The 26226-nt window shown below is 34.9% G+C and overlaps 1 protein-coding gene across 1 annotated transcript in view; it reads right to left on the bottom strand.

The window, feature by feature from the left end:
- The window catches only part of LOC135154076 (carbohydrate sulfotransferase 15-like), a 110011-nt gene extending 85276 nt beyond the window's left edge, over positions 1 to 24735 (bottom strand). Inside the window, exons 1-4 of the mRNA XM_064099275.1 lie at positions 22411 to 24735; positions 20720 to 20866; positions 19780 to 19933; positions 19135 to 19273 (exon numbers count right to left, since the gene is read on the bottom strand). Coding sequence (XP_063955345.1) covers positions 19135 to 19273; positions 19780 to 19933; positions 20720 to 20866; positions 22411 to 22702 — 732 coding nt within the window. The 5' untranslated portion in view covers positions 22703 to 24735. The remainder of the gene's footprint in view (positions 1 to 19134; positions 19274 to 19779; positions 19934 to 20719; positions 20867 to 22410) is intronic.
- Positions 24736 to 26226: the final 1491 nt, after the last annotated feature.

A 26226-nucleotide genomic window follows, 5' to 3' on the forward strand; every position in this document is an offset into this window, starting at 1 on the left:
CTGATTACTCATGATTTTTTTTCTTTATAACAGGTGAACAGGTTTTCAAAATGTGATGTCTGTACTCAACTGAAGCAAAGCATCGAAAGAACCAATGACAAACAAGCAAGGAAAGCCCTCCAGCAACAAAGGGATGATCATCTTACTCTACAAAAGTATGATATTTACTATTTCTTTCTGAATAATAGCAAGAAAATAGGAGCTGCTTTCCCGACAGTGACGGTGGTGGCATCATGACATTGAAACCTTTGAAATTTTTTAGCTCATCCGGCCCGAAGGGCCAGATGAGCTTCATGCTGTGGCATGGCGTCTGCCATCCATCCACAATTTCAAAATGCTTCTTCTTTGTCATTTCAAGTCTGATTTCAATTCTGTTTGCTTTATATGATAGCACTACATATAGGTGGGGGATGCAACACTTATACACAGAATTTAGAAACTCATTAAATATGCTAATTTATGCACATTTTCCAAAATTCACAAAAATACTTATTTATTTGTTGACCGATTTTGATTTTTTTTTTGAATATTTTCTAAATATTCAACAGATTTTCAAAAGTTTAGGTGTGTAGGTAGATGACACCAAAATGCAGACTAAGTTCGAATTTGGAGTCCACAGGTCATAGGTCAATGGTCACAGCTCATTAAATACGCGAGTTGGTTTCCGCATGGTAACTTATGAAATATTCAACAGATTTTAAAAATTTTTGGTGTGTAGGTAGATGACATCAAAATGCAAGCTACGTTCGAATTCAGAGTCTGCAGGTCAAAGGCCACAGCTCATTAGATATGCGAGTTGGTTTCCGCATGATAACTTATGAAATATTCAACAGATAAAAAAAAATGGGTGTGTAGGTAGATGACACCAAAATACAGGCAAAGCTCGAATTAGGAGTCCGCAGGTCAAAGGTCACAGCTCATTAGATATGCGAGTTGGTTGGTTTCCGCATGATAACTTATAAAATATTCAACATATTTCAAAAAATGTTGGTGTGTAGGTAGATTACACCAAAATACAGGCTGAGTTTGATATTCAACAGATTATAACATTTTTTGATGTGTAGGTAGATGACACCAAAATACAGGCAAAGTTGGAATTTGGAGTCCGCATGTCATGTGGACCTAGTTCATGAAACTAGGACATAAGGGTTATCAAGTATTATTGAATATCCTGCCTGAGTTTCAGGTCACATGACCAAGGTCAAAGGTCAATAGGGTCAATGAACATTGGCCATGTTGGGGGTATTTGTTGAATTACCATCGTAACTTTGAACTTTGGCCATGTTGTGGGTAATTGTTGAATTGCCATCATAACTCTGAAAGTTTTGGATATAGTTAATGAAATGTGGACATACATATAGGGGTAATTCAGCATCATGGCTCATTTTGTACAAGACGTTGGTCACTTGATCAAGGTTAAGTTTCATTTAGGGTCAATGAACATAGTAGTATATTATTATATGAATGGTGTTTTTCGTGAATAACTATTTTATAGTCATTCCCAAAATCAGCACTGCTTCTTTATTGAATTGCGTGATGCAGGAGAGACTGCCAGAGGCGCTCCACTTGTTTAGTATAAGCAAGTGATATATGAGAAAAATCAACAATTTGAATAATTGCACGACTGTTGTTTAATTCTTCCTGGAATTAGAGTTTTCCTTTTCTGAAGAAATGAAACAGTTATTGATAAAATCTGTCCATGTATAGCTCTAGCTATTTGTATGGAAATGTTGTGGTATTGTACTTTTCTCTCCAATAAATTAAGATAATGTGAGATTTTAAAAAGATACAAAAGCCAATTGAAACATTTTCAGATGAATGTTACAATTATGATATAAATGGGAAAGAAAATAAATTATTCTGAAATTGAGTATGCTGAAGCATTATATGTATAATTCATACAATTAATCTACTTTTGAAAACACGCAAGCTTTCATTTATTGTAAATAAAACTGCCCCTTGGGGCAAAAATATGGGGAAAAATAATTTGAGATCAGATATATTGTATAAAATCAAAGATCAATCTGCTTGACAATATCACAGTGAACATCATGAAATATTTCATTTTTACTATTAAAATAGTGTCATATTTTTCATTAGCTACTATTTGCAATGTTAAGTTCTTGCCTGAAAAATCTATAAATTGTGCTTCATTTAAGCATTTCTTCCTTATTATTTCTACAGAACTGAAAGAATGAAGTACTACAAACATGCACAAAAAGCAAGACAACATCCAGAGAAGTACATCAACATCATCATCGATGGAATGGACCAGCAATCCACTAGCATTCCGAAAATTTTCCGAACAGCCAAATCAATTTCATCAGCATGGAGACTCCCATCACATGTTTACAGGGACAATAGTTCATGAGCGGGGACAACACATGTTTGTTGACAACAAAGAGTATCCCCACGACTCCAACCTTACTGGAAACATTCTTCTTCAAGTTCTAAATAAATATGCTAATTCTCTTCCTGACACACTATACCTCCAAATGGATAACTGCGGGAGGGAGAATAAAAATCAATGTCTTCTTGCTTTGTGTGCTCTTCTTGTGAAACTCAACGTGTTCAAAAAGGTAACAGTCAAAATGAGTAGAAGAATAAAATTAACAATATGTAGTGGAGCAGTAGTCCATTCTGGACAGCAACAACAGGTGCCAGCCATATACTGAAAGAGCATCCCCTTGGATTACCAGAAGTTGTTTCAAGGAGAATTGAAGAACTTCATCTTGATCGCCTACATAGAGACATGGTGAAGTATCGTCCCTACCGTAATGACTCCGAGCATCAAGAGTGGCTGCAGCTGCTTCATTCTTTTGGTGCAGAAAATGGTAAGCACTAATAATAATGTGAACACATTTTTGGCATTACTCCTATGTGTTTAAGATCGCATGCTCGATCTATAATGAAAACCATAAGTCAGAACAAATTGGAACCAGTAGGATTCGAACGTGTCATCTACTGCCCGACAAGCAGTAGATGACAGGTTGGTACAAGTGTCTATTTTCTCCCCAAACTGGCCAATTTGATCTATAAACTTGTTTGAGATAATAACACATTTCTGAAAGAGAAAAAAATTACTCAGAAGGTGAAAAAAAAATCCTTTCTAACTTCACCAGGCTTATTGCACATGTGTTGTCTGGTGGATGGCTGTTGATAATGGCAATAAATTTATTTAAAGGCGTTAAAGAAAATTACAATGTTTCAACTTACCTCGCGTTCCAACTAACCCCAATCTCCCCTATATACTTATGTGTAAGTTGGTATGAAAGATCTCATGCAAAGTCGTGGCTACACATATTTGTGGTTAACAGCGTCACATGCCACACATAAGTTTAGTAATGGACTTATTGAAAATTGTGTTTTTCTTTTTTTTTCTTTTAATCTGCACAGAAGGCTCACTCCAAATTTGGATACTACTAGACAATTTGAAGTCTAAGGATGCAATTGCTGCTGATGAACTGAATGCTATCGATTCAGACATCTATTTATCCAATATGAGCAGGATCCCATCCCTCCAGTAAGTTCAGCACTGCAATATATTACCAGCTATACTTTACTTGTATTTTACATGTTTTGACTCTTTGCAGATGGGCAATCAAGGCTCTTGATCTATATCTGTCTTTGGTCCATAGAAATTTGTTGTTGCTATTGTGACCTGCCCCCTCAATTAGAAGGAAAAAGTGCATAAAAACACATATGGGAAGCAATAATGTTAAGATTGCATTTCGCACAAATAAAATATTGAAGTTTCATGTATTTCGCTACTTATAGAAGTGTTCAAAATTCCACCCCTACCGGTTACATGTGCATTATGACTTTTTATGTTTTAAAAGCTGGAAAACTAGTGATGATGTTTTAATGCATGTATACCTGTTTGTCTTGTCTTAAACTTTGTTTTTTTCTTCAAATGATAGGTCAATCTTGGACGTAAGACTTCACAGAAGAAACAACTTATGGTTCCTGACATTGGGCAGATGATGTGCGTCTTCCTTGAAGAGTATCGCAATGAATGGCCGCAAGTTGGCAAAATAACAGCACTGCATGAAGATTCTGCAACTCTGCATTGGTTTACAGGCACAACAACATCGAATTGGACAGAATTAGATACACCTAGCAGGGGACTAAGTGGAGGCAGTGAACCATATATTTCCACTGTTTAGAAATTTTCGCATTTTACAGGTTCATTCGCCTTAACACCTCAAAGCAAATTACCACAGGATATCCAGCGCCAATGACGTGAGAAAATAGAGGAATTGTACAGTTAGCTATATAAAATCTATTGTCATTTCTGGGTCATTCTCAAGAAAATGTCACAAATAACTACTCAATCACATTTGAGTGAATACATTTGAGTGAAAATGCCTTTGTTTTTTTAATTAAACCCCACTAAATAAAATTTGAAGGGGGTACAGGAATCAGCATACTGTCAGAATGGCTGGTGGTCTGTTGAACTCGATCCTCAGATTTTGGGCCAATTATCATGGAATTTGGCTCACCCGTTTTTGTGTTTTAGTAAAGATGCACAAAACACTCGCTTGTGACAGGAAGGTGCTGCCATGCTAGCAGCATATTATGGCAATATTGAATAATCATGTAAACATCTTGCCAGTGAAACTAACTTGTCATTTTTTTATTCATGCATATTAAATTAGACACATTGGCCTTGAACACATTTGCAAGACATGTTTTCCCATGTGTTGGAAGCTGCATTGCATTGATGATGCGGCATTACAGCTATAAATGTGTAAAAATTTGGTAGATTTTAAACTACTCCTGTTTATTACCCATGCTCGTGAAATTTTGTTACATAATTTTTTTGAGATAAAGATGTGTCAGACACATTAAGCACTGGTTGGATATTGTGTTGCCATAGCAACAGCATACTATGGCTAACCCTGGATAATTTACTGCAGATAACTACTTCCTCATTTTTGTCTCGTTTATGAAATATGGACATATGAGTACCGGTAGTCAAGTATCACTGAATATCCTATGCGAGTTTCAGGTCACATGATTAAGGTAAAATGTCATTTAGGGTTAATGAACATTATTAACATCATATGAATGGTTTATTTGTAAATGATTATTCTATTGCTGTTTTTAAAGTCAGCACTGCTGCTTTTTTTAGGGGCCATCTTTTTTTTCAAATTGGGGCGATTGCAGAATTTTGGGGGCTATTTCTTTCATTTTAAGGGCTACTTTTAGTTGTAACAAGCAATTACGCATGAAAGCATCATTATTATCCTATGTAGTTAGAATCTTGAATATCTTATGTGACAGATGTTGGGGCGACTCTACAAAGAATGGTCGCCCCAAAGCATGCATTATGGGGGAATTATAGGGGCTATTTGGGCTGCCATGAGGGCAAAATCGCCCGGCGCCCTCCTTTATTTCCTACGCTTGAACATAGTATGTTATCATCATATAAATGGTTTATTTATAAATGATAAGTCTATTGTTTTCAAAGTTAGCACTGCTGCTATATTGAATGGTGTAATGCAAGCGAGACTGTGCTACACTTCGGATAATATCCGAAACTCTGTTTTCATTCGATAAATTTATCCGAAACTGTATTTCCCTTTGTTTGATATTTTCCTTAGCATGTTTTCATTTCAATATTATCCAAAGCCTGTTTCAACTCAAATGATATTATCCGATGCTGTGTTACCCTGTGGATATTAAACTCCTCAAAAAAAAGTTTGGAAATCTGACTTTGATCAATAATCCCTCCTCGGTGTTTGGGAATATTAATGTGCGATTGATACCAATGAATAGATCATTTAATTCTCTTCAAAATTATTCCCTACATTCATCATGGTTCACATGGAGGTGCATTGCCTTGAAATGTGGGACAAGGCCAACATTCAAAAGTTGCAAAATGACACAATATTGAAAGTCACTGTTCTTTTTCGAGTGAATTTCTCATTGCTTTCTTTCGTTTTCATTCACCTTAACATCAACATTAACATGCACAAGCAAACACATAACAAACAAACCTGCATGGGTATTTCAAACCAGGACTCAAACCTTGTTATCTCTCAGAACCATCAATACATTAACCTTAACAAAACATCAAAAATGAAGAAGCAGGTGCTTGATTTGAATGGATTTTCATCTCTATGGACACAGACAAAATAATCGTGTTCTGTATTGACCCTTCATGACTATTTCTGCTTGTTTCGTAGCTTTTCAATCAATTCAGACCTCATCCATCACTTTTGAATCCTTCTCTTTTCGTGATGGCATGATCATAACAAGCATGGTATCATTTAAAGAGAATTAACTCTTTGTGCGCTGGACCATGAACCCATCTGTACTGAATTATTTTCAGGGAGGGAAACAATGCATTGTTTGTTGAGTGTGAAATGCGAAGTTCGCACGGCACCGAGTGTGCATTGGTGCGAAGTACGCGTGGAAAGGGTTAAATGATCTTTTGAATGATATCAAATATGCATTGTGTAAAATTGGGAATTGGGAGAAATTAATGGTTAAACTCAGATTGCCAAACTTTTTTTGAGGGGCTTATTATCCGATGCTGTGTTTCTATTCAGATGATATCCGAAGCTGTTTTTTTATTTGGATAATTTTGGATAATTTCATCCGAAGCTGTGTTTCTATTCGGTCAATTTTATCCTAAGCTGTGTTAATTTTATCAAATAATATTGTTCGGAGCCGTGTTTCCATTCAGATAATATTATCTGAAACTGTGTTTCCATTATAATAATGTTTTCTGAAGCCGTGTTTCTATTTGGATAATTTCATTCTAAGCTGGGTTTCCATTCATACAGTGCGTCCCAGAAAAAACGAAACCGAGATTTATCGATGATTTATCATAACTTAATCACAAATACAACAGACAAATGACCTACCATTTTAAAGCTTAGAATCTCCTCTTTCATCTGAAATTAATTACTTTATCTCTCATTCACGCATGAGTGAGCAAAAACAATTTGAAAGGGGGATACCAAAAAGTCACTTGGCGGGCCGTATCTCGATTTTCAAAAGAAAACCACATTTTTAAAAAGTTCAATATCTGCTCTTTAATTTGATACCTCAATTACAGAAAATGGTCAAGAAATAACAAAGTTCTGGTTATTTGAAATATGGCTTGAATTTAAATAATTTCATAAAATGAAGAGGTTTTACAGGCAAGCGTCCAAACTCACTCGACACTCCGTTTTGTTGACGATCAACCATGCATTAAATCTTTTGTTACCGTTCGATAGCTTCTGTGGGAAACCAGTGAAAACACGTTTATTTAATGAAATTATGGAAAAACAAGCATTGTTTCGAGGGATCAAAACCTTTTTACTTCTTGACCATTTTCTGTGATTAAGATATCAAATAAAAGAGCAGATATTGAACTTTTTATTCATGTGATTTTCTTTTTTGAAATTCAGATACCCCCCGCCAAATGAGTTTTTGGCATCCTTTCTTCGAATTGTTTTTGCTCACTCATGCGTGAATGAGGAATAATCTAAGTAATACCAGATGAAAGAGGGGATTCTAAGCTTTGCATTGGTAGGTCATTTGTCTATTTTATTTATGACTAAGTTATGATAAATCATCGCTAAATCTCGGTTTCGTTTTTTTTGGGACGCACTGTATAATATTAAAAGCCGTGTTTCCATTCAGATAACATTATCCAAAGCTGTGTTTCTATTTGAATAAGGTTGTCTGAAGCCGTTTTTCCATGCGGATGATATTATCCAAGCCTAATTTATCTATTCAGATATTATCCAAAGCAGTGTTACCATTCGGATGATATTATCCAAAGCTGTGTTTCTATTCGGATGATTTCATCCGAAGCATGTTCTTTCTATTCAGATAATATAATCTGAAGCTGTGTTTCCTTTGGATAATATTATCTGAAGCCATGTTTCCTTTGGATAATATTATCTGAAGCCATGTTTCTATTGATAATATTATCCAAGGCTTTGTTTCCATTCGGATAATCTTATCCGAAGCCGTGTTTCTATTCAGATAATGTTATCCGAAGCTTTGTTTTATTCGGATAATCTTATCCGAAGCTGTGTTTCTATTCGGACAATATTATCTGAAGCTGTCTTACCTTTGGTTAATATTATCTGAACCTGTGTTTCTATTCGGATAATATTATCCAAAGCCTGTTTTATCTATTCAGATAATATCATCTGAAGCGGCAGTTTATAATCACTCGCGTCGCGTGCGGGTTCGTAATCACTCGCGTTTTGAATTTTTTGCGATTTTTTTTATTTTTTTATTTCGGTGCGATTTTTTTTTTACGGTGTCTTCAATGGGACAGACATGCAGGGAAAATAAAATGAAATTGAAATTCGAGTTTCGTTTTAAGCCGGCAATTAAGTGCCTTAAATAAAATGTACTCGACTATTGTTTTAAACATAAAAAACAAGCAAATCAGCCATGTGGCTCAACTAACTTAGAATAGATCCGGACTTCTACTGTGTCTTATACGAGGACTCCGAGTCGGAACTTGCCATATCTGCCACATCGATATTACATCGTATCATTCCCATATGCGGACATGCCTGCATGCAATGGCCCCAAGGCGGCCGGACCCGGCCGCGGTCGGACACGACGTGCATCGGTAGCATGGAGCAAGCTAACGTGAGTCGAGCTGAGTTAGATCCCACGTTATATATGAGGCGCCGATTGTACCAATATTATATAGAACAATTATTTGTTATATAATAATTATTCATTAAATAATAACTATTATTTATATATAAATTACATTCTATTTGTAAATAATTACTTTTATATAAAATAACATTTCTAATTATTTATATATAATTCCAAGTAATACTTCATTACTTGTAAATAATAATAGTTCGACATTCCATTATTTATAAATAATGATTATTTGTTTTTCATTATTTATAAATACTGATTATTTGTTTTTCATTATTTATAAATAATTATTATTTGTTTTTGATTATTTATAATTATTGATTGTTTGTTTTTCATTATTTATAAATAATGATTATTTCTTTTTAATTATTTGTAAATAATGATTATTTTTTTCATTATTTATGAATAATGATAATTTGTTTTTCCATTATTTATAAATAATGATTATTTGTTTTTCATTATTTGTAAATAATGATTATTTGTTTTTCATTTTTTATAAATATTGGTTACTTGTATATAAATAACGATTATTTGTATATAATGGCAAACTGTAAAAATCATTTATAAATAATGATTATTTATAAATAATGGGATATTCAAACAAAAATGTTATTTATAAATAATGAAACACGATGAATTTTCATTATTTATAAATAATGGGAACTCAACAAATTATTTATAAATAAAGAAATGTGCACTGGCATTGTTAATAGATAATTATCATTTACAAATAATAGAAAACTCGACAAACTTATTTATGAATAATAAAAAAACGAATTGCAATTATTCATAAATAATGAAGTATGCAGTGTCATTATTTATAAATAATGAAACACAAAAATTATTATTTTATAGATAATGAAAAACAAATAATCATTATTCATAAATAATGGAATGTCGAACTATTATTATTTACAAGTAATGAAGTATTACTTGGAATTATATATAAATAATTAGAAATGTTATTTTATATAAAAGTAATTATTTACAAATAGAATGTAAATTATACATAAATAATAGTTATTATTTAATGAATAATTATTATGTAACAAATAATTGTTCTATATAATATTGGTACAATCGGCGCCTCATATGTAACGTGGGATCTAACTCAGCTCGACTCATGTTAGCTTGCTCCATGCTACCGATGCACGTCGTGTCCGACCGCGGCCGGGTCCGGCCGCCTTGGGGCCATTGCATGCAGGCATGTCCGCATATGGGAATGATACGATGTAATATCGATGTGGCAGATATGGCAAGTTCCGACTCGGAGTCCTCGTATAAGACACAGTAGAAGTCCCATAGAGATGTATACTAATAACGCGTAATTAGTATACATCTCTATGAGAAGTCCGGATCTATTCTAAGTTAGTTGAGCCACATGGCTGATTTGCTTGTTTGTTATGTTAAAACAGTAGTCGAGTACATCTTATTTAAGGCACTTGCCGGCTTAAAACGAAACTCGAATTTCAATTTCTTTTTATTTTTCCAGTGTGTTTGTCCCATTGAAGACACCGTTAGAAAAAAAATCGCACCGAAATGAAAAAAAAATCGCCAAAAATAAAAAACGCGTGTGATTACCAACGCGACGCGAGTGATTACGAACGAGAGTGAATATAATAAGCCATCTGAAGCTGTGTTTCCGTTCGGATAATGTTATCCCAAGCTTTGTTTCTATTCGGATAATATTTTCTGAAGCCGTGTTTTTATTTGGACAATTTAATTCTAAGCTGGGTTTCCATTCATATAATATTCAAAGCCGTGTTTCCATTCAGATAACATTATCTAAAGCTGTGTTTCCCTTCGGATGATATTATCCAAAGCCTAATTTATCTATTCAGATATTATCCGAAGCTGTGTTTCCATTCGGATAATGTTATCCAAAGCAGTGTTACCATTCGGATGATATCATCCAAAGCTGTGTTTCTATTCGGATGATTTTATCCGAAGCCTGTTCTTTCTATTCAGATAATAATATCTGAAGTGTTTTCTTTGGATAATATTATCTGAAGCCATGTTTCTATTGGGATAATGTTATCCGAAGCCGTGTTTCTATTCAGATAATGTTATACGAAGCTTTGTTTTTCATTCAGATAATCTTATCCGAAGCCGTGTTTTTATTTGGATAATGTTATCCGAAGCTGTGTTTTATTCGGATAATCATATCCGAAGCTGTGTTTCTATTCGGACAATATTATCTGAAGCTGTGTTACCTTTGGATAATATTATCTGGATCTATGTTTCCATTCCGATAATGTTATCCGAAGCCGTGTTTCTATTCGGATAATGTTATCCGAAGCATTGTTTATATTTGGATATTATTATCCAAAGCTTTGTTTTATTCGGATAATCTTATCCGAAGCTGTGTTTCTATTCGGACAATATCATTTGAAGCTGTGTTACCTTTGGATAATATTATCTGAATCTATGTTTTCATTCGGATAATATTATCCGAAGCAGTGTTACCATTCGGATGATATTATCCAAAGCTGTGTCTCTATTCGGATGATTTTATCCGAAGCCTGTTCTTTCTATTCGGATAATAATATCTGAAGCTGTGTTTCCTTTGGATAATATTATCTGAAGCCATGTTTCTATCGGGATAATGTTATCCGAAGCCGTGTTTCTATTCAGATAATGTTGTACGAAGCTTTGTTTTTCATTCGGTTAATCTTATCCAAAGCCGTGTTTCTATTTGGACAATGTTATCCGAAGCTGTGTTTTATTCGGATAATCTTATCCAAAGCTGTGTTTCTATTCGGACAATATCTGAAGCTGTGTTACCTTTGGATAATATTATCTGAATATATGTTTTCATTCGGATAATGTTATCCGAAGCCGTGTTCCTATTCGGATAATGTTATCCGAATCAGTGCTTCTATTTGGATATTATTATCCAAAGCTGTGTTTCTATTCGGATAATATTATCTGAAGCTGTGTTTCTATTCGGATAATATTATCTGAAGCCGTGTTTCCATTCGGATAACATATCTGAATTTGTGTTTCCATTTCGATAATATCCGAAGCTGTGTTTCTATTTGGATAATATTATCCAAAGCTGTGTTTTCATTCGGATAATATCCGAAACTGTGCTTAAATTCGGATAATCTTATCCGAAGTCGCGTTTTTTCGGATAATGTTGTCCGAAGCTGTGTTTCTATTCGGATAATGTTATCCGAAGCTGTGTTTCCATTCGGATTATCTTATCCGAAGCCTGTGTCTATTCGGATAGTATTATCTGAAGCTGTGTTTCCATTCGGATGATCTTATCCGAAGCCTGTGTCTATTCGGTTAATATTACCTGAAGCCGTGTTTCCATGCAGATGATATTATCCAAAGCCTGTTTTATCTATTTAGATAATATTATCTGAAGCTGTGTTTTCATTCGGATAATGTTATCCAAAGCTGTATTTCTGTTCAGATAATGTTATCCCAAGCTTTGTTTCTATTCGGATAATATTTTCTGAAGCCGTGTGTTTATTTGGATAATTTTATTCTAAGCTGGGTTTCTATTCATATAATATTCAAAGCCGTGTTTCCATTTAGATAACATTATCTAAAGCTGTGTTTCCCTTCGGATGATATTATCCGAAGCCTAATTTATCTATTCAGATATTATCCGAAGCTGTGTTTCCATTCGTATAATTTTATCCAAAGCAGTGTTACCATTCGGATGATATTATCCAAAGATGTGTTTCTATTCGGATGATTTTATCCGAAGCCTGTTCTTTCTATTCAGATAATAATATCTGAAGCTGTGTTTCCTTTGGATAATATTATCTGAAGCCATGTTTCTATTGGGATAATGTTATCCGAAGTCGTGTTTCTATTCAGATAATGTTATACGAAGCTTTGTTTTTCATTCAGATAGTCTTATCCGAAGCCGTGTTTCTATTTGGATAATGTTATCCGAAGCTGTTTTTTATTCGGATAATCATATCCGAAGCTGTGTTTCTATTCGGACAATATTATCTGAAGCTGTGTTACCTTTGGATAATATTATCTGGATCTATGTTTCCATTCCGATAATGTTATCCGAAGCCGTGTTCCTATTCGGATAATGTTATCCGAAGCAGTGTTTCTATTTGGATATTATTATCCAAAGCTTTGTTTTATTCAGATTCAGATTCAGATTCAGATTCATTCATTTCACACCTCTTTAAAATACAAAAATACATAAATACAAATAAAAATCTTATACGACAGAACAGATATTGACAAGTATAAGGTATAAGTAGTCATAAACAGATAGTAAAACACAGTAAATATAAACAATGATTTCCGCTGTACGGCGGATGTGGGGGAAAGACAGAAAGCCATTGGCCTATCGAGGTCTATCCCCCTGATTACCGTACAACAGGAAAAACAAAACATTATTCGAATAATCTTGTCCGAAGCTGTGTTTCTATTCGGACAATATCATTTGAAGCTGTGTTACCTTTGGATAATATTATCTGAATCTATGTTTTCATTCGGATAATATTATCCGAAGCAGTGTTTCTATTCAGATAATGTTATACGAAGCTTTGTGTTTCATTCGGATAATCTTATCCAAAGCCGTGTTTCTATTTGAATAATGTTATCCGAAGCTGTGTTTTATTCGGATAATCTTATCCGAAGCTGTGTTTCTATTCGGACAATATCTGAAGCTGTGTTACCTTTGGATAATATTATCTGAATCTATGTTTTCATTCGGATAATGTTATCCGAAGCCGTGTTCCTATTCGGATAATGTTATCCGAATCAGAGCTTCAATTTGGATATTATTATCCAAAGCTGTGTTTCTATTCGGATAATATTATCTGAAGCTGTGTTTCTATTCGGATAATATTATCTGAAGCCGTGTTTCCATTCGGTTAATATATCTGAATCTGTGTTTCCATTTCGATAATATCCGAAGCTGTGTTTCTATTTGGATAATATTATCCAAAGCTGTGTTTTCATTCGGATAATATCCGAAACTGTGTTTATATTCGGATAATCTTATCCGAAGTCGCGTTTTTTCGGAAAATGTTGACCGAAGCTGTGTTTCTATTCGGATAATGTTATCCGAAGCTGTGTTTCCATTCGGATGATCTTATCCGAAGCCTGTGTCTATTCGGATAGTATTATCTGAAGCTGTGTTTCGATTCAGATGATCTTATCCGAAGCCTGTTCTTTCTATTCGGATAATAATATCTGAAGCTGTGTTTCCTTTGGATAATATTATCTGAAGCCATGTTTCTATTGGGATAATGTTATCCGAAGCCGTGTTTCTATTCAGATAATGTTATACGAAGCTTTGTGTTTCATTCGGATAATCTTATCCAAAGCCGTGTTTCTATTTGAATAATGTTATCCGAAGCTGTGTTTTATTCGGATAATCTTATCCGAAGCTGTGTTTCTATTCGGACAATATTATCTGAAGCTGTGTTACCTTTGGATAATATTATCTGGATCTATGTTTCCATTCCGATAATGTTATCCAAAGCCGTGTTTCTATTCGGATAATGTTATCCGAAGCAGTGTTTCTATTTGGATATTATTATCCAAAGCTTTGTTTTATTCGGATAATCTTATCCGAAGCTGTGTTTCTATTCGGACAATATCATTTGAAGCTGTGTTACCTTTGGATAATATTATCTGAATCTATGTTTTCATTCGGATAATATTATCCGAAGCAGTGTTACCATTCGGATGATATTATCCAAAGCTGTGTCTCTATTCGGATGATTTTATCCGAAGCCTGTTCTTTCTATTCGGATAATAATATCTTAAGCTGTGTTTCCTTTGGATAATATTATCTAAAGCCATGTTTCTATCGGGATAATGTTATCCGAAGCCGTGTTTCTATTCAGATAATGTTGTACGAAGCTTTGTTTTTCATTCGGTTAATCTTATCCAAAGCCGTGTTTCTATTTGGACAATGTTATCCCAAGCTGTGTTTTATTCGGATAATCTTATCCAAAGCTGTGTTTCTATTCGGACAATATCTGAAGCTGTGTTACCTTTGGATAATATTATCTGAATATATGTTTTCATTCGGATAATGTTATCCGAAGCCGTGTTCCTATTCGGATAATGTTATCCGAATCAGTGCTTCTATTTGGATATTATTATCCAAAGCTGTGTTTCTATTCGGATAATATTATCTGAAGCTGTGTTTCTATTCGGATAATATTATCTGAAGCCGTGTTTCCATTCGGATAATATATCTGAATTTGTGTTTCCATTTCGATAATATCCGAAGCTGTGTTTCTATTTGGATAATATTATCCAAAGCTGTGTTTTCATTCGGATAATATCCGAAACTGTGCTTAAATTCGGATAATCTTATCCGAAGTCGCGTTTTTTCGGATAATGTTGTCCGAAGCTGTGTTTCTATTCGGATAATGTTATCCGAAGCTGTGTTTCCATTCGGATTATCTTATCCGAAGCCTGTGTCTATTCGGATAGTATTATCTGAAGCTGTGTTTCCATTCGGATGATCTTATCCGAAGCCTGTGTCTATTCGGTTAATATTACCTGAAGCCGTGTTTCCATGCAGATGATATTATCCAAAGCCTGTTTTATCTATTTAGATAATATTATCTGAAGCTGTGTTTTCATTCGGATAATGTTATCCAAAGCTGTATTTCTGTTCAGATAATGTTATCCCAAGCTTTGTTTCTATTCGGATAATATTTTCTGAAGCCGTGTGTTTATTTGGATAATTTTATTCTAAGCTGGGTTTCTATTCATATAATATTCAAAGCCGTGTTTCCATTTAGATAACATTATCTAAAGCTGTGTTTCCCTTCGGATGATATTATCCGAAGCCTAATTTATCTATTCAGATATTATCCGAAGCTGTGTTTCCATTCGTATAATTTTATCCAAAGCAGTGTTACCATTCGGATGATATTATCCAAAGATGTGTTTCTATTCGGATGATTTTATCCGAAGCCTGTTCTTTCTATTCAGATAATAATATCTGAAGCTGTGTTTCCTTTGGATAATATTATCTGAAGCCATGTTTCTATTGGGATAATGTTATCCGAAGTCGTGTTTCTATTCAGATAATGTTATACGAAGCTTTGTTTTTCATTCAGATAGTCTTATCCGAAGCCGTGTTTCTATTTGGATAATGTTATCCGAAGCTGTTTTTTATTCGGATAATCATATCCGAAGCTGTGTTTCTATTCGGACAATATTATCTGAAGCTGTGTTACCTTTGGATAATATTATCTGGATCTATGTTTCCATTCCGATAATGTTATCCGAAGCCGTGTTCCTATTCGGATAATGTTATCCGAAGCAGTGTTTCTATTTGGATATTATTATCCAAAGCTTTGTTTTATTCAGATTCAGATTCAGATTCAGATTCATTTATTTCACACCTCTTTAAAATACAAAAATACATAAATACAAATAAAAATCTTATACGACAGAACAGATATTGACAAGTATAAGGTATAAGTAGTCATAAACAGATAGTAAAACACAGTAAATATAAACAATGATTTCCGCTGTACGGCGGATGTGGGGGAAAGACAGAAAGCCATTGGCCTATCGAGGTCTATCCCCCTGATTACCGTACAACAGGAAAAACAAAACATTATTCGAATAATCTTGTCCGAAGCTGTGTTTCTATTCGGACAATATCATTTGAAGCTGTGTTACCTTTGGATAATATTATCTGAATCTATGTTTTCATTCGGATAATATTATCCGAAGCAGTGTTTCTATTCAGATAATGTTATACGAAGCTTTGTGTTTCATTCGGATAATCTTATCCAAAGCCGTGTTTCTATTTGAATAATGTTATCCGAAGCTGTGTTTTATTCGGATAATCTTATCCGAAGCTGTGTTTCTATTCGGACAATATCTGAAGCTGTGTTACCTTTGGATAATATTATCTGAATCTATGTTTTCATTCGGATAATGTTATCCGAAGCCGTGTTCCTATTCGGATAATGTTATCCGAATCAGAGCTTCAATTTGGATATTATTATCCAAAGCTGTGTTTCTATTCGGATAATATTATCTGAAGCTGTGTTTCTATTCGGATAATATTATCTGAAGCCGTGTTTCCATTCGGTTAATATATCTGAATCTGTGTTTCCATTTCGATAATATCCGAAGCTGTGTTTCTATTTGGATAATATTATCCAAAGCTGTGTTTTCATTCGGATAATATCCGAAACTGTGTTTATATTCGGATAATCTTATCGGAAGTCGCGTTTTTTTGGAAAATGTTGACCGAAGCTGTGTTTCTATTCGGATAATGTTATCCGAAGCTGTGTTTCCATTCGGATGATCTTATCCGAAGCCTGTGTCTATTCGGATAGTATTATCTGAAGCTGTGTTTCGATTCGGATGATCTTATCCGAAGCCTGTTCTTTCTATTCGGATAATAATATCTGAAGCTGTGTTTCCTTTGGATAATATTATCTGAAGCCATGTTTCTATTGGGATAATGTTATCCGAAGCCGTGTTTCTATTCAGATAATGTTATACGAAGCTTTGTGTTTCATTCGGATAATCTTATCCAAAGCCGTGTTTCTATTTGAATAATGTTATCCGAAGCTGTGTTTTATTCGGATAATCTTATCCGAAGCTGTGTTTCTATTCGGACAATATCTGAAGCTGTGTTACCTTTGGATAATATTATCTGAATCTATGTTTTCATTCGGATAATGTTATCCGAAGCCGTGTTCCTATTCGGATAATGTTATCCGAATCAGAGCTTCAATTTGGATATTATTATCCAAAGCTGTGTTTCTATTCGGATAATATTATCTGAAGCTGTGTTTCTATTCGGATAATATTATCTGAAGCCGTGTTTCCATTCGGTTAATATATCTGAATCTGTGTTTCCATTTCGATAATATCCGAAGCTGTGTTTCTATTTGGATAATATTATCCAAAGCTGTGTTTTCATTCGGATAATATCCGAAACTGTGTTTATATTCGGATAATCTTATCCGAAGTCGCGTTTTTTCGGAAAATGTTGACCGAAGCTGTGTTTCTATTCGGATAATGTTATCCGAAGCTGTGTTTCCATTCGGATGATCTTATCCGAAGCCTGTGTCTATTCGGATAGTATTATCTGAAGCTGTGTTTCGATTCGGATGATCTTATCCGAAGCCTGTGTCTATTCGGTTAATATTACCTGAAGCCGTGTTTCCATGCAGATGATATTATCCAAAGCCTGTTTTATCTATTTAGATAATATTATCTGAAGCTGTGTTTCCATTCGGATAATGTTATCCAAATCTGTATTTCTGTTCAGATAATGTTATCCGAAGCTGTGTTTCCATTCGATAATGTTATCCAAAGCTGTGTTTCTATTTTTAGACAATACTATCTGAAGCTGTGTTACCATTCGGATAATATTATCCAAATCTGTGTTTTTATTTGGATAATCTTATCCGAAGCCTGTTCTTTCTATTCCTGTAATATTATCCGAAGCTGTGTTTCCAATCGGACAATATTTTCCAAAGCCATGTTTCAATTCAGACTATCTGAAACCATGTTTTTGTTTGGATAATTTTATCCGAAGATGTGTTTCTATTTGGATAATTTTATCCGGAGCTATGTTCCTATTAAGATGTTTTTCAAAGCTGTGTTTCTATTCGGATAATATTGTCCGAATTTAAGCTGTGTTACCATTCGGATAATATTGTCCGAAGCTGTGTTTTATATGTAGATACTATTATTCAAAGGTCAACAACTTTGTACTATGTGTCAGTTTTATTTTTACATTGTGATGCTCTGCATATTGTTACTAAATAATCCCTTTCCTTCTATTTCACATTTCTAAATTTCTTATTTTTTTCCAGTGTGAAAGTGGTTTGAAATGTGTTTGGATGCCTTGTTGTATTCAGATGTGAACAGGTATGAAAGGATATAATTAGAATATGAATAAAAGTAGAGAACATTGAAATAGTATATATTGTGAGGTTAATGGTACAAAATCATGAAAGATTGCAGTTAACACTGGCATAGTAGTGAACAATAAGAAAATAATGATGTTGATAATGAGGTGAACGGTCGACAAAGAAAGAATTGTTGGTCATGGTGCTTGAGGAAATAATCCCTTTTTAGAGGGAAAATGCTGTTGTAAATTGATCATGATGATGATATGATAATGATTAATGCACAAAATTGTCATATCAATTCTTTGCATTTATTTTTGCTATGGAAATTCCCATGTTTTTCACAAGGAAATTGACAAGGTCAATAAAGCTTCATTTTGGGCAAAAATGAACAAAAAATTGTCCATTTTGAAAAGATGTATTGTTGGAGGTAGAGTTGAAGGGACAGTGTACCTAACTAAACATACACCATTAATGTAGTCCAGAACAGAATTTAATGTCGTGTTGTCAAAGGCCTATACGGTCAAAGATTGGGGAAGGACATCATAAATATTTTTTTTTCTAAATAAGAGCAAATTCTATTCAGTAAATTATTCATAAACTGTGAAAGGAAATCAAAAAACATCTTCAAAGATCCAATAAAAAATGCCACACTTACACAAGCTGCCGCATATGCACAGTAGCGAATAGGATGTTTCTGAAGACAGTCTCTTAAACATCCAATTTGTTTGACCGCGAGATGGTGGAAATCTTCCAGATTTCCTCTTTGGTGGGTATACCAATAATATGAGATTGCCCTGAAAATTTTTGGCAGAAAAGTAAAATCCTGAGAACTAGACATTACGCGTCATAAATGTGTCTTATTCCTTTCAAAATAACTATAAACTATTTACGTGTTCACATAGTATGTATGTTTAAAGAAAGAATGGTAAATGATTACCAGCTGAATTATTTCAAAAAGCACATTTAACCTTACATTTTTGTTTCAAATGCTCTCAGATTCAGAATTCATTTCATCCGGTCTACCCTCGGATGACATTTCAGATCATTCTCCTGCATTCAAAGTTTTCACAGATTAGTTGTTATTATTATTATTATTACAGAGAAACTTGTAATGTATCTTACTTTGCTCTGTTATGATTCTTTACTATGTTATTTTTTTTCATTAATATAAATAATTGGAAGATGATACCGAATATTCCATAAAATTGTGGACTAAAATCCTTCTTTAGTTTGAGAAAAACCCAAACAAAGGCGAAGATCAGAATATGGGCCACTAAATAAGTATAACAAAAACACTAACCTTACTGTTGGATCTCTAAGCATAAGGATGATTTTTGCATTAGGTTGCACTGCTCGGAGAAGTTGGGCATTGGTATACACGGGCTCCGGAGCGTTTGGGAAGATCTTAGTCCAATCCAAACCAATGGTGTAGCTAGTAGATATTGAGGCATCACCTAGATTTATATAGGAAAGGGAAAAAAAACGAAACAAAGACATTTGTTTTAGTATAAACAATATTTAAGGAGAAAGGATAACATTCAAAACACGTCATAGATCATCGACTGTCTAAATTGCATATATAGATTTAAAAGAGATCCTGATAGATTTCGATTTGGGCGCTATTGAATACTACTACTACTACTAATAATAATAATGATAATAATAAGAATAATTATAATAGGCATTTTTATTACGCCAACTATCTGTAAATAATATAATTAGAGGCGCAGAGTAATTACTATTATCGATATCATCATCATTATTATTGTTATTATTATTATCATCATTATTTGAATCTCAATCCTTAAGTGGTGTTAATAAGGCTTGGATTATTTAAATCCGTGTAATCTAGAATGTATAGCAAAAGGTAAAACGCCGGGTGATGATTACTTATCAGAAAAAGGAATGTGACGTTCATATTTATTTCTCTCTCTAGAAATGAAGAAGTGCACTGACATGGGTTTTTTGAACGCTCATCGAAACACTTCCAAATTCTGACCTCTGGTGGCGCCACAGGCTTCCTATGGTCGGGTTTTTATATAGGCCGCCTTGTCCCCAACCGCAATTATTATTGTTATCATTATTATCATCATTATATAGGCCGCCTTGTCCCAGACCGTAAGCAATATATATATATATATATATATATATATATATATATATATATATATATATATATATATATATACATATATATTGGCACCGCCCCTGATATTACTCGGAGATTACTTTCCACTTACCAAAAACTTTATGATAGTAAGGAATTCCTTTTGCTGCTGTTACAGTGTTGCTTATTATTTCCGGAACTCCTATAGATTTGTATAGATTAAGATACCATTCAAAAGAGCTGTCATCCTCTCCTCCTGTGAGCTTTCGCATGGCCAATACTGCATTAGAAATGAAATAACTGATAAATTTAATATTAGCTAGAATAGCGTTCATGATTGGGTATGTTGATCGAAACCATGTTTGTGTCATATCATCGAATTTAAAGGACAGGTCCACCCCAACAAAATATTGACTTGAATAAAAAGAGAAAAGTCCAAAAAGCATAACACTAAAAATTTCCTCTGAATCGGATGTAAAATAATAAAGTTATGACATTTTAAAGTTTTACTTAATTTCACAAAACATACTGGTGAGTATGCAAATGAGGAAACTGATGACGTCATCCACTTACTATTTATTCTGTATCTTTTATAAGAGATAGGGAATATTCTATTTTTCTCCTCATTGTCAAGTGAAACAACGATTAAATCCCCCCCCCCTAAAAATGTGGAATGAGCATTGGTTAATAGTATATGATTCAGTCAAGTTGGTCCTTATTGTAAAATCTATAAGCAATTAAATATTGTACAATTCAAACAATACAAAACAAAATAAAAAGTGAGTGAGGGACATCATCGAATTTCTCATTTTAGTTGTGCATTTCACTGTTTTGTAAAAACAAATAGGCACAACTTTAAAGTGTTATAACTTTCTTATTCAAATTCCGATTTTGATTAAATTTTCAACGTTTTGCTAGTTTGATTGTTCTCTATCCATTCAAATCAACATTGTTCTAGAGTAGATTTGACTTTTAAAGGTACAGGATATTATTTCCATACATTTGGGCCCCATTGATCTAGTTGTATAATCCTTTTTTTCATATCCAACTGAAAATGAAATTTCGAAACAATTTCGAATCTGTTTTTTTTTTTCTTTACATACATTGAGATGTAAAACATAGAATAAGAAAATAATAGGTTAATATCTTACCTAACTGGAATAATCTACTCTAGAGTGTGGAGCCCCCCAAATGAAAAAAAAATACAAAATTGTAAACATAAATTGTGTATGCAAATTTTATAATTCACATTAATAAATGGACTCAAGGGGTGACCAAAGACGTGTGCGTATGGAAGTCACGTGTTAATGTTTTGAATCTACGCAACCTGAAGTTCCGACCATGCATTTTTAAACTGAAACGCGATTGAATACGCTTTCGGTCACAGATAAATATTGCAGCCAGTGTGTTCTTACAAAGCGTACTGGCTACATTTGTAATGTCTATGTGATCCAAGAAAACTTAGAGGGGGCCCTAACAAACACCCACAACAAATCAATATTTCCAATTCGTCTTATAAAACAAATAATGCATGTTTCAATTCGTAATGCTAATGGTTTAAATGCGCATCGGGTATATAGCAAAAGCACTAGGCATAACTGACTAACTTGCACAAGAAAATAGCTCGAGTGTGCCAATACATTGCCACGAGAACACTCATTTTATTAACCGCGGATTTGAAATTCAATAAATGAATTCAACAAGCGATAAGAAAGTGCATGTACAGTTCACTGTACATTAGCACACGCTATGATAATACAGCTTTGAGTATGATCATTTAGATTTTATCATGCTACTATAATTCAAAAAGAACATTCTACCCACCCTCTTTCCTATGAATGGGTGTTCCAGTATAACCAAGGCGACGGGGTCCCCACCAATGTGGTTCTTTTGGGACATTAATGACATCAGGATGAGATAAGATCTTCGCCCAGATATCTGTCGTTCCGCACTTGCTTGTCCCTATCACGTAGAAGTAGGGAAGACAGTTGAGTTCCGTCGTGTTCCGTAACCAACATGGATTTTTGAAGTTTCCAAGGAAGTGTAGGGGAACTTTCTCAAATATCTGTTTTGATATCATATTGATAAGTGCATCATAATTAGATTTTTTTTCCATAACAAAAATATAATATGTAATAGCATAAACAGTAATTTGGACGAAAGGAGATGATATTAATAAAAAAGCGTGACACACGCCCCCCAAAAACAATTATCAAACGGACCATTCGGTGGTCTAGACTGTTTCAGACGGTACCCAGCTAGCAAGCTGACGTTGGGCCAATGTTGGAAAGTTTCAGCAAGTGTCGGCAACGTCGCGGTCTGTGAGCCGACATTGAACTACATTGTAACATTTAATACAAATAAACATTTATTTTCTTCCATTTCATTACATTTTTCGTCAACATAAATTCATACATAAATCAATTTGTTATGAAAAATACAAATATGTACATATTGGGTTTAAAGAAGAAGGCGTATACCCTAAATGCTGAGGCTTGTGGTTGGATACGTCTATAGACCAAAAATATCACGTCAATATTGGCCTTATCGGCGTTCACGAAATGTTGTTAACGTATCACAGAAATAATGTCGGGCCAACGTAAATATTTAAACACAATATCACAAAATTGATATCCAACCGATATCACACCATCGTCACAGTGTTGACAATAGGGAATGGTTAGCAAAGTGTAAACGTATAATATTTGGCTAACGTTGTAATTTTGAGTTCCTACGGATGTCGCAAAAGTAGTGTTGTACCAACATCAATACAATATCAACAATATCGTCAGTCGCAAAACGTTGGCAACTAGTCCACAAACGAACGTTGTGACAATGTAATTACGTTGACCTGATTATGATGTCGTTAAATTGATATCCGATCAACACCACGCCATAATTATTAGGAAATGTCGCAAAAAATGTAAAAATGCAAATTTTGGTTCACGTTATTATCTCGTCATTTTTATGATGTCACAATAAATAGTATTGGGCAAACTTAAAGGTATAGTGTATGATTGGTTAATCTCAGACAAGGGCAGTGAATCAATTGTAAAGATATTATTTTCATTAAATATCTATGTCAATGCTCTACTTTATCACTCAAAAGAAATTGGTATAACTCTTCTGTTTTCATGATATTGAGGGGTGAAATATCGGTTAACCTATAAATTTTTTTTCCGCCCTCTAGAGTTAGAAAATAAATTGATATTTGAACGCCGTTTGATTCATGCATATTCATGACATCGTGGATATTCATAAATACGTCATGGCGCATGCGCAGTATCGACGAATGCTACACGCATAGCGAGAGCAGAGTGGATATCATTACACCGGACGCTGCATGCACAATGCGCCGATGGTTAGCCGGCTAGAGCGACCACTGGCTGCTGATACTGAAGTCCACCTCCTGGACTGTTGTTATTTTGTACGATAACACTACCAGACACATAACACACTACATCCCCATAACATGCATACACACATCCCTGAATAGTCGGGGAAAGTGAATCAGTGGGTAAGGTCATGGACCTATTACGAATGGACATTCAACGAGAGCATTTTATGACCACCACCTGTTTCCAGCTGTCAAAATTGCTGTCTAACCCTTAACTTTCTCTTTACGCGGTTTTTACAACGACCGCCCGGGGTGATTGTTTACACAAGCTCCTTTCGCCCGATGATCGTCACCGATCGATCACTGGCCCTCTTTCGGCCAAAGACGGTCATGTTGTAGCCCCGATTGCCAATAGGGAAAGTCCTTACATTACCTAGAATGCAATGCGCAATTCATATCCGGTTTTTCAGTACATTATTTTAGGCTCTCTATAATGTGCGATTGTCGTATGTCCATCAAAAAAAAATCCCGTTAAATTTCATCAATCCTGTGGAATTTTATGCCCAAATGAAAATCAACTTCTGACCGAAAGTAAGCGCTACTATCGACATCGATACTGTCCGAAAAAGCTGAGATTTTAACGTTTTTCCGCAGATTTTTTTCGTCGAATTTCAACTGCTTTTTTGCCGTAGATATACGGATCTGCAAGGTGATGTCAATGCATTTCATTTCCGGTTGTTAGCAATGTACGTAAAAAATACGTTTATGCACGCCTGTTTTCTTGTTTCTGCTATCATTTTCTTAGCGCTAACGTTCGCTGCTGTGCGTTGCTTTTGATAAAGTGAACGAACAACATCGCAATGGGTAGGAGCAGCGTACAATTGATTTCCGCTGTCCATCAGTGAGAGCATGTTTTACGACCGGCTTGATGGGTGTCAGCTGCCAGCGCTCTGTTTATAAAAGGATTAGCAGCGGCGACGGTCTTTGTGTCAAAGAAGGGGATTCGTTGAATGTCCATTCGTAATAGGTCCATGGTAAGGTGAATCACTGTGTTAGGTGAATCACTTGGGGTAAGTGAATCAGTGGAGGGTGTGTGTGTATTGGCTGTGTGTGCGCGCGGGGGTACGGTCCGATAGGGTTTGCCCCTTTGGTTTGCCCAATCAATAAAAATCGTCCAGGACGTGGACTTCTGATACTGCAGCACATATATATACCAAAGACATACGAGCATGCCCTACATGAAACTTCAGACACGTTGATTAGCGGACGTGAATGACGACGCAATTCGGCTTACTGTAGGAATTTTATGTCATGGACCTGAAAGTACTCCAAGACTAAAAGAGATACGAGGAATCTCGGAGAAGGGCAAGGGCCGAGTTTGATTTTTTATTCATGTCGGATTGTAGCTCTTTATGCACCCTTTCAGTTCCCTCCACATAGCTTGGCGTACTAGATACGGGAACTCGGTCTCGGAGCGAGGCGATAGCTTACTATACTGACTCCTTGGCCCTCCCCAAAGAGTGAGGGAGGAGAGAGAAGAAAGAAAGAAGTGGATTGGTGAAGGAGAATAGGGAGAACGATCATAAAGGGAGTGTGAACACAACATACCCTTATAATATATATATTTTCAAATCGTTTATCTTTCCTGAAATCATGATATCATATATTGTAAAGCGTTTCAGTCAGTTTCAGATTGTTTGGCTCCACCCACCAATTACAGAGGAAAAGTTTGATAAAAAAAAAAAAAAAAAAATTGTAAAACTCTAAATAGATCGACGGTCATCCCATTCTGTCTAGGGCCGAGTATGAAGAAAGGGAAGGGCGAAGAGAAAAAACTATTATTTTCAGGGCGGGATACAAAATAGTAAAACATGAAAGGAAGATAATTAAAGTTGATAGGACCATGAGGACACACATTGACATGAAATTAGGTGCAATGCAATTAACGTAATGCAACGCAACTTGATTATTCTTCGTTCGTTTAGACTGAACTTGCGGGGTCAAAAGGTGAGCTGAGAAACCTGTTGATGCGAAGTATGTAGCGTAGTCTACATCGTGTAGACCTTGATAGTGTGTGTATGTGACCAATTTCGAATAAAGTGTTATTTGGTCAATCTTTACAAGCAGAGCAGAGGTGTAATGAGCAAAAGCAAAAAAAAAATGAGGGGGACAGACGTAATGGGCAAGATTTCTCGGAAAACTCTTATTCTTGCAGCCACACAAGAAAGCTTGTATATTCAATATTGCGCGGCGCTATGATCTATGGTAGAACCGCTCTACGTATGCAGAGGGGTGAATTTCAG

The sequence above is a fragment of the Lytechinus pictus genome, chromosome 5 (genome assembly GCF_037042905.1).
Source record: "Lytechinus pictus isolate F3 Inbred chromosome 5, Lp3.0, whole genome shotgun sequence".
NCBI lineage: Eukaryota > Metazoa > Echinodermata > Echinoidea > Temnopleuroida > Toxopneustidae > Lytechinus > Lytechinus pictus.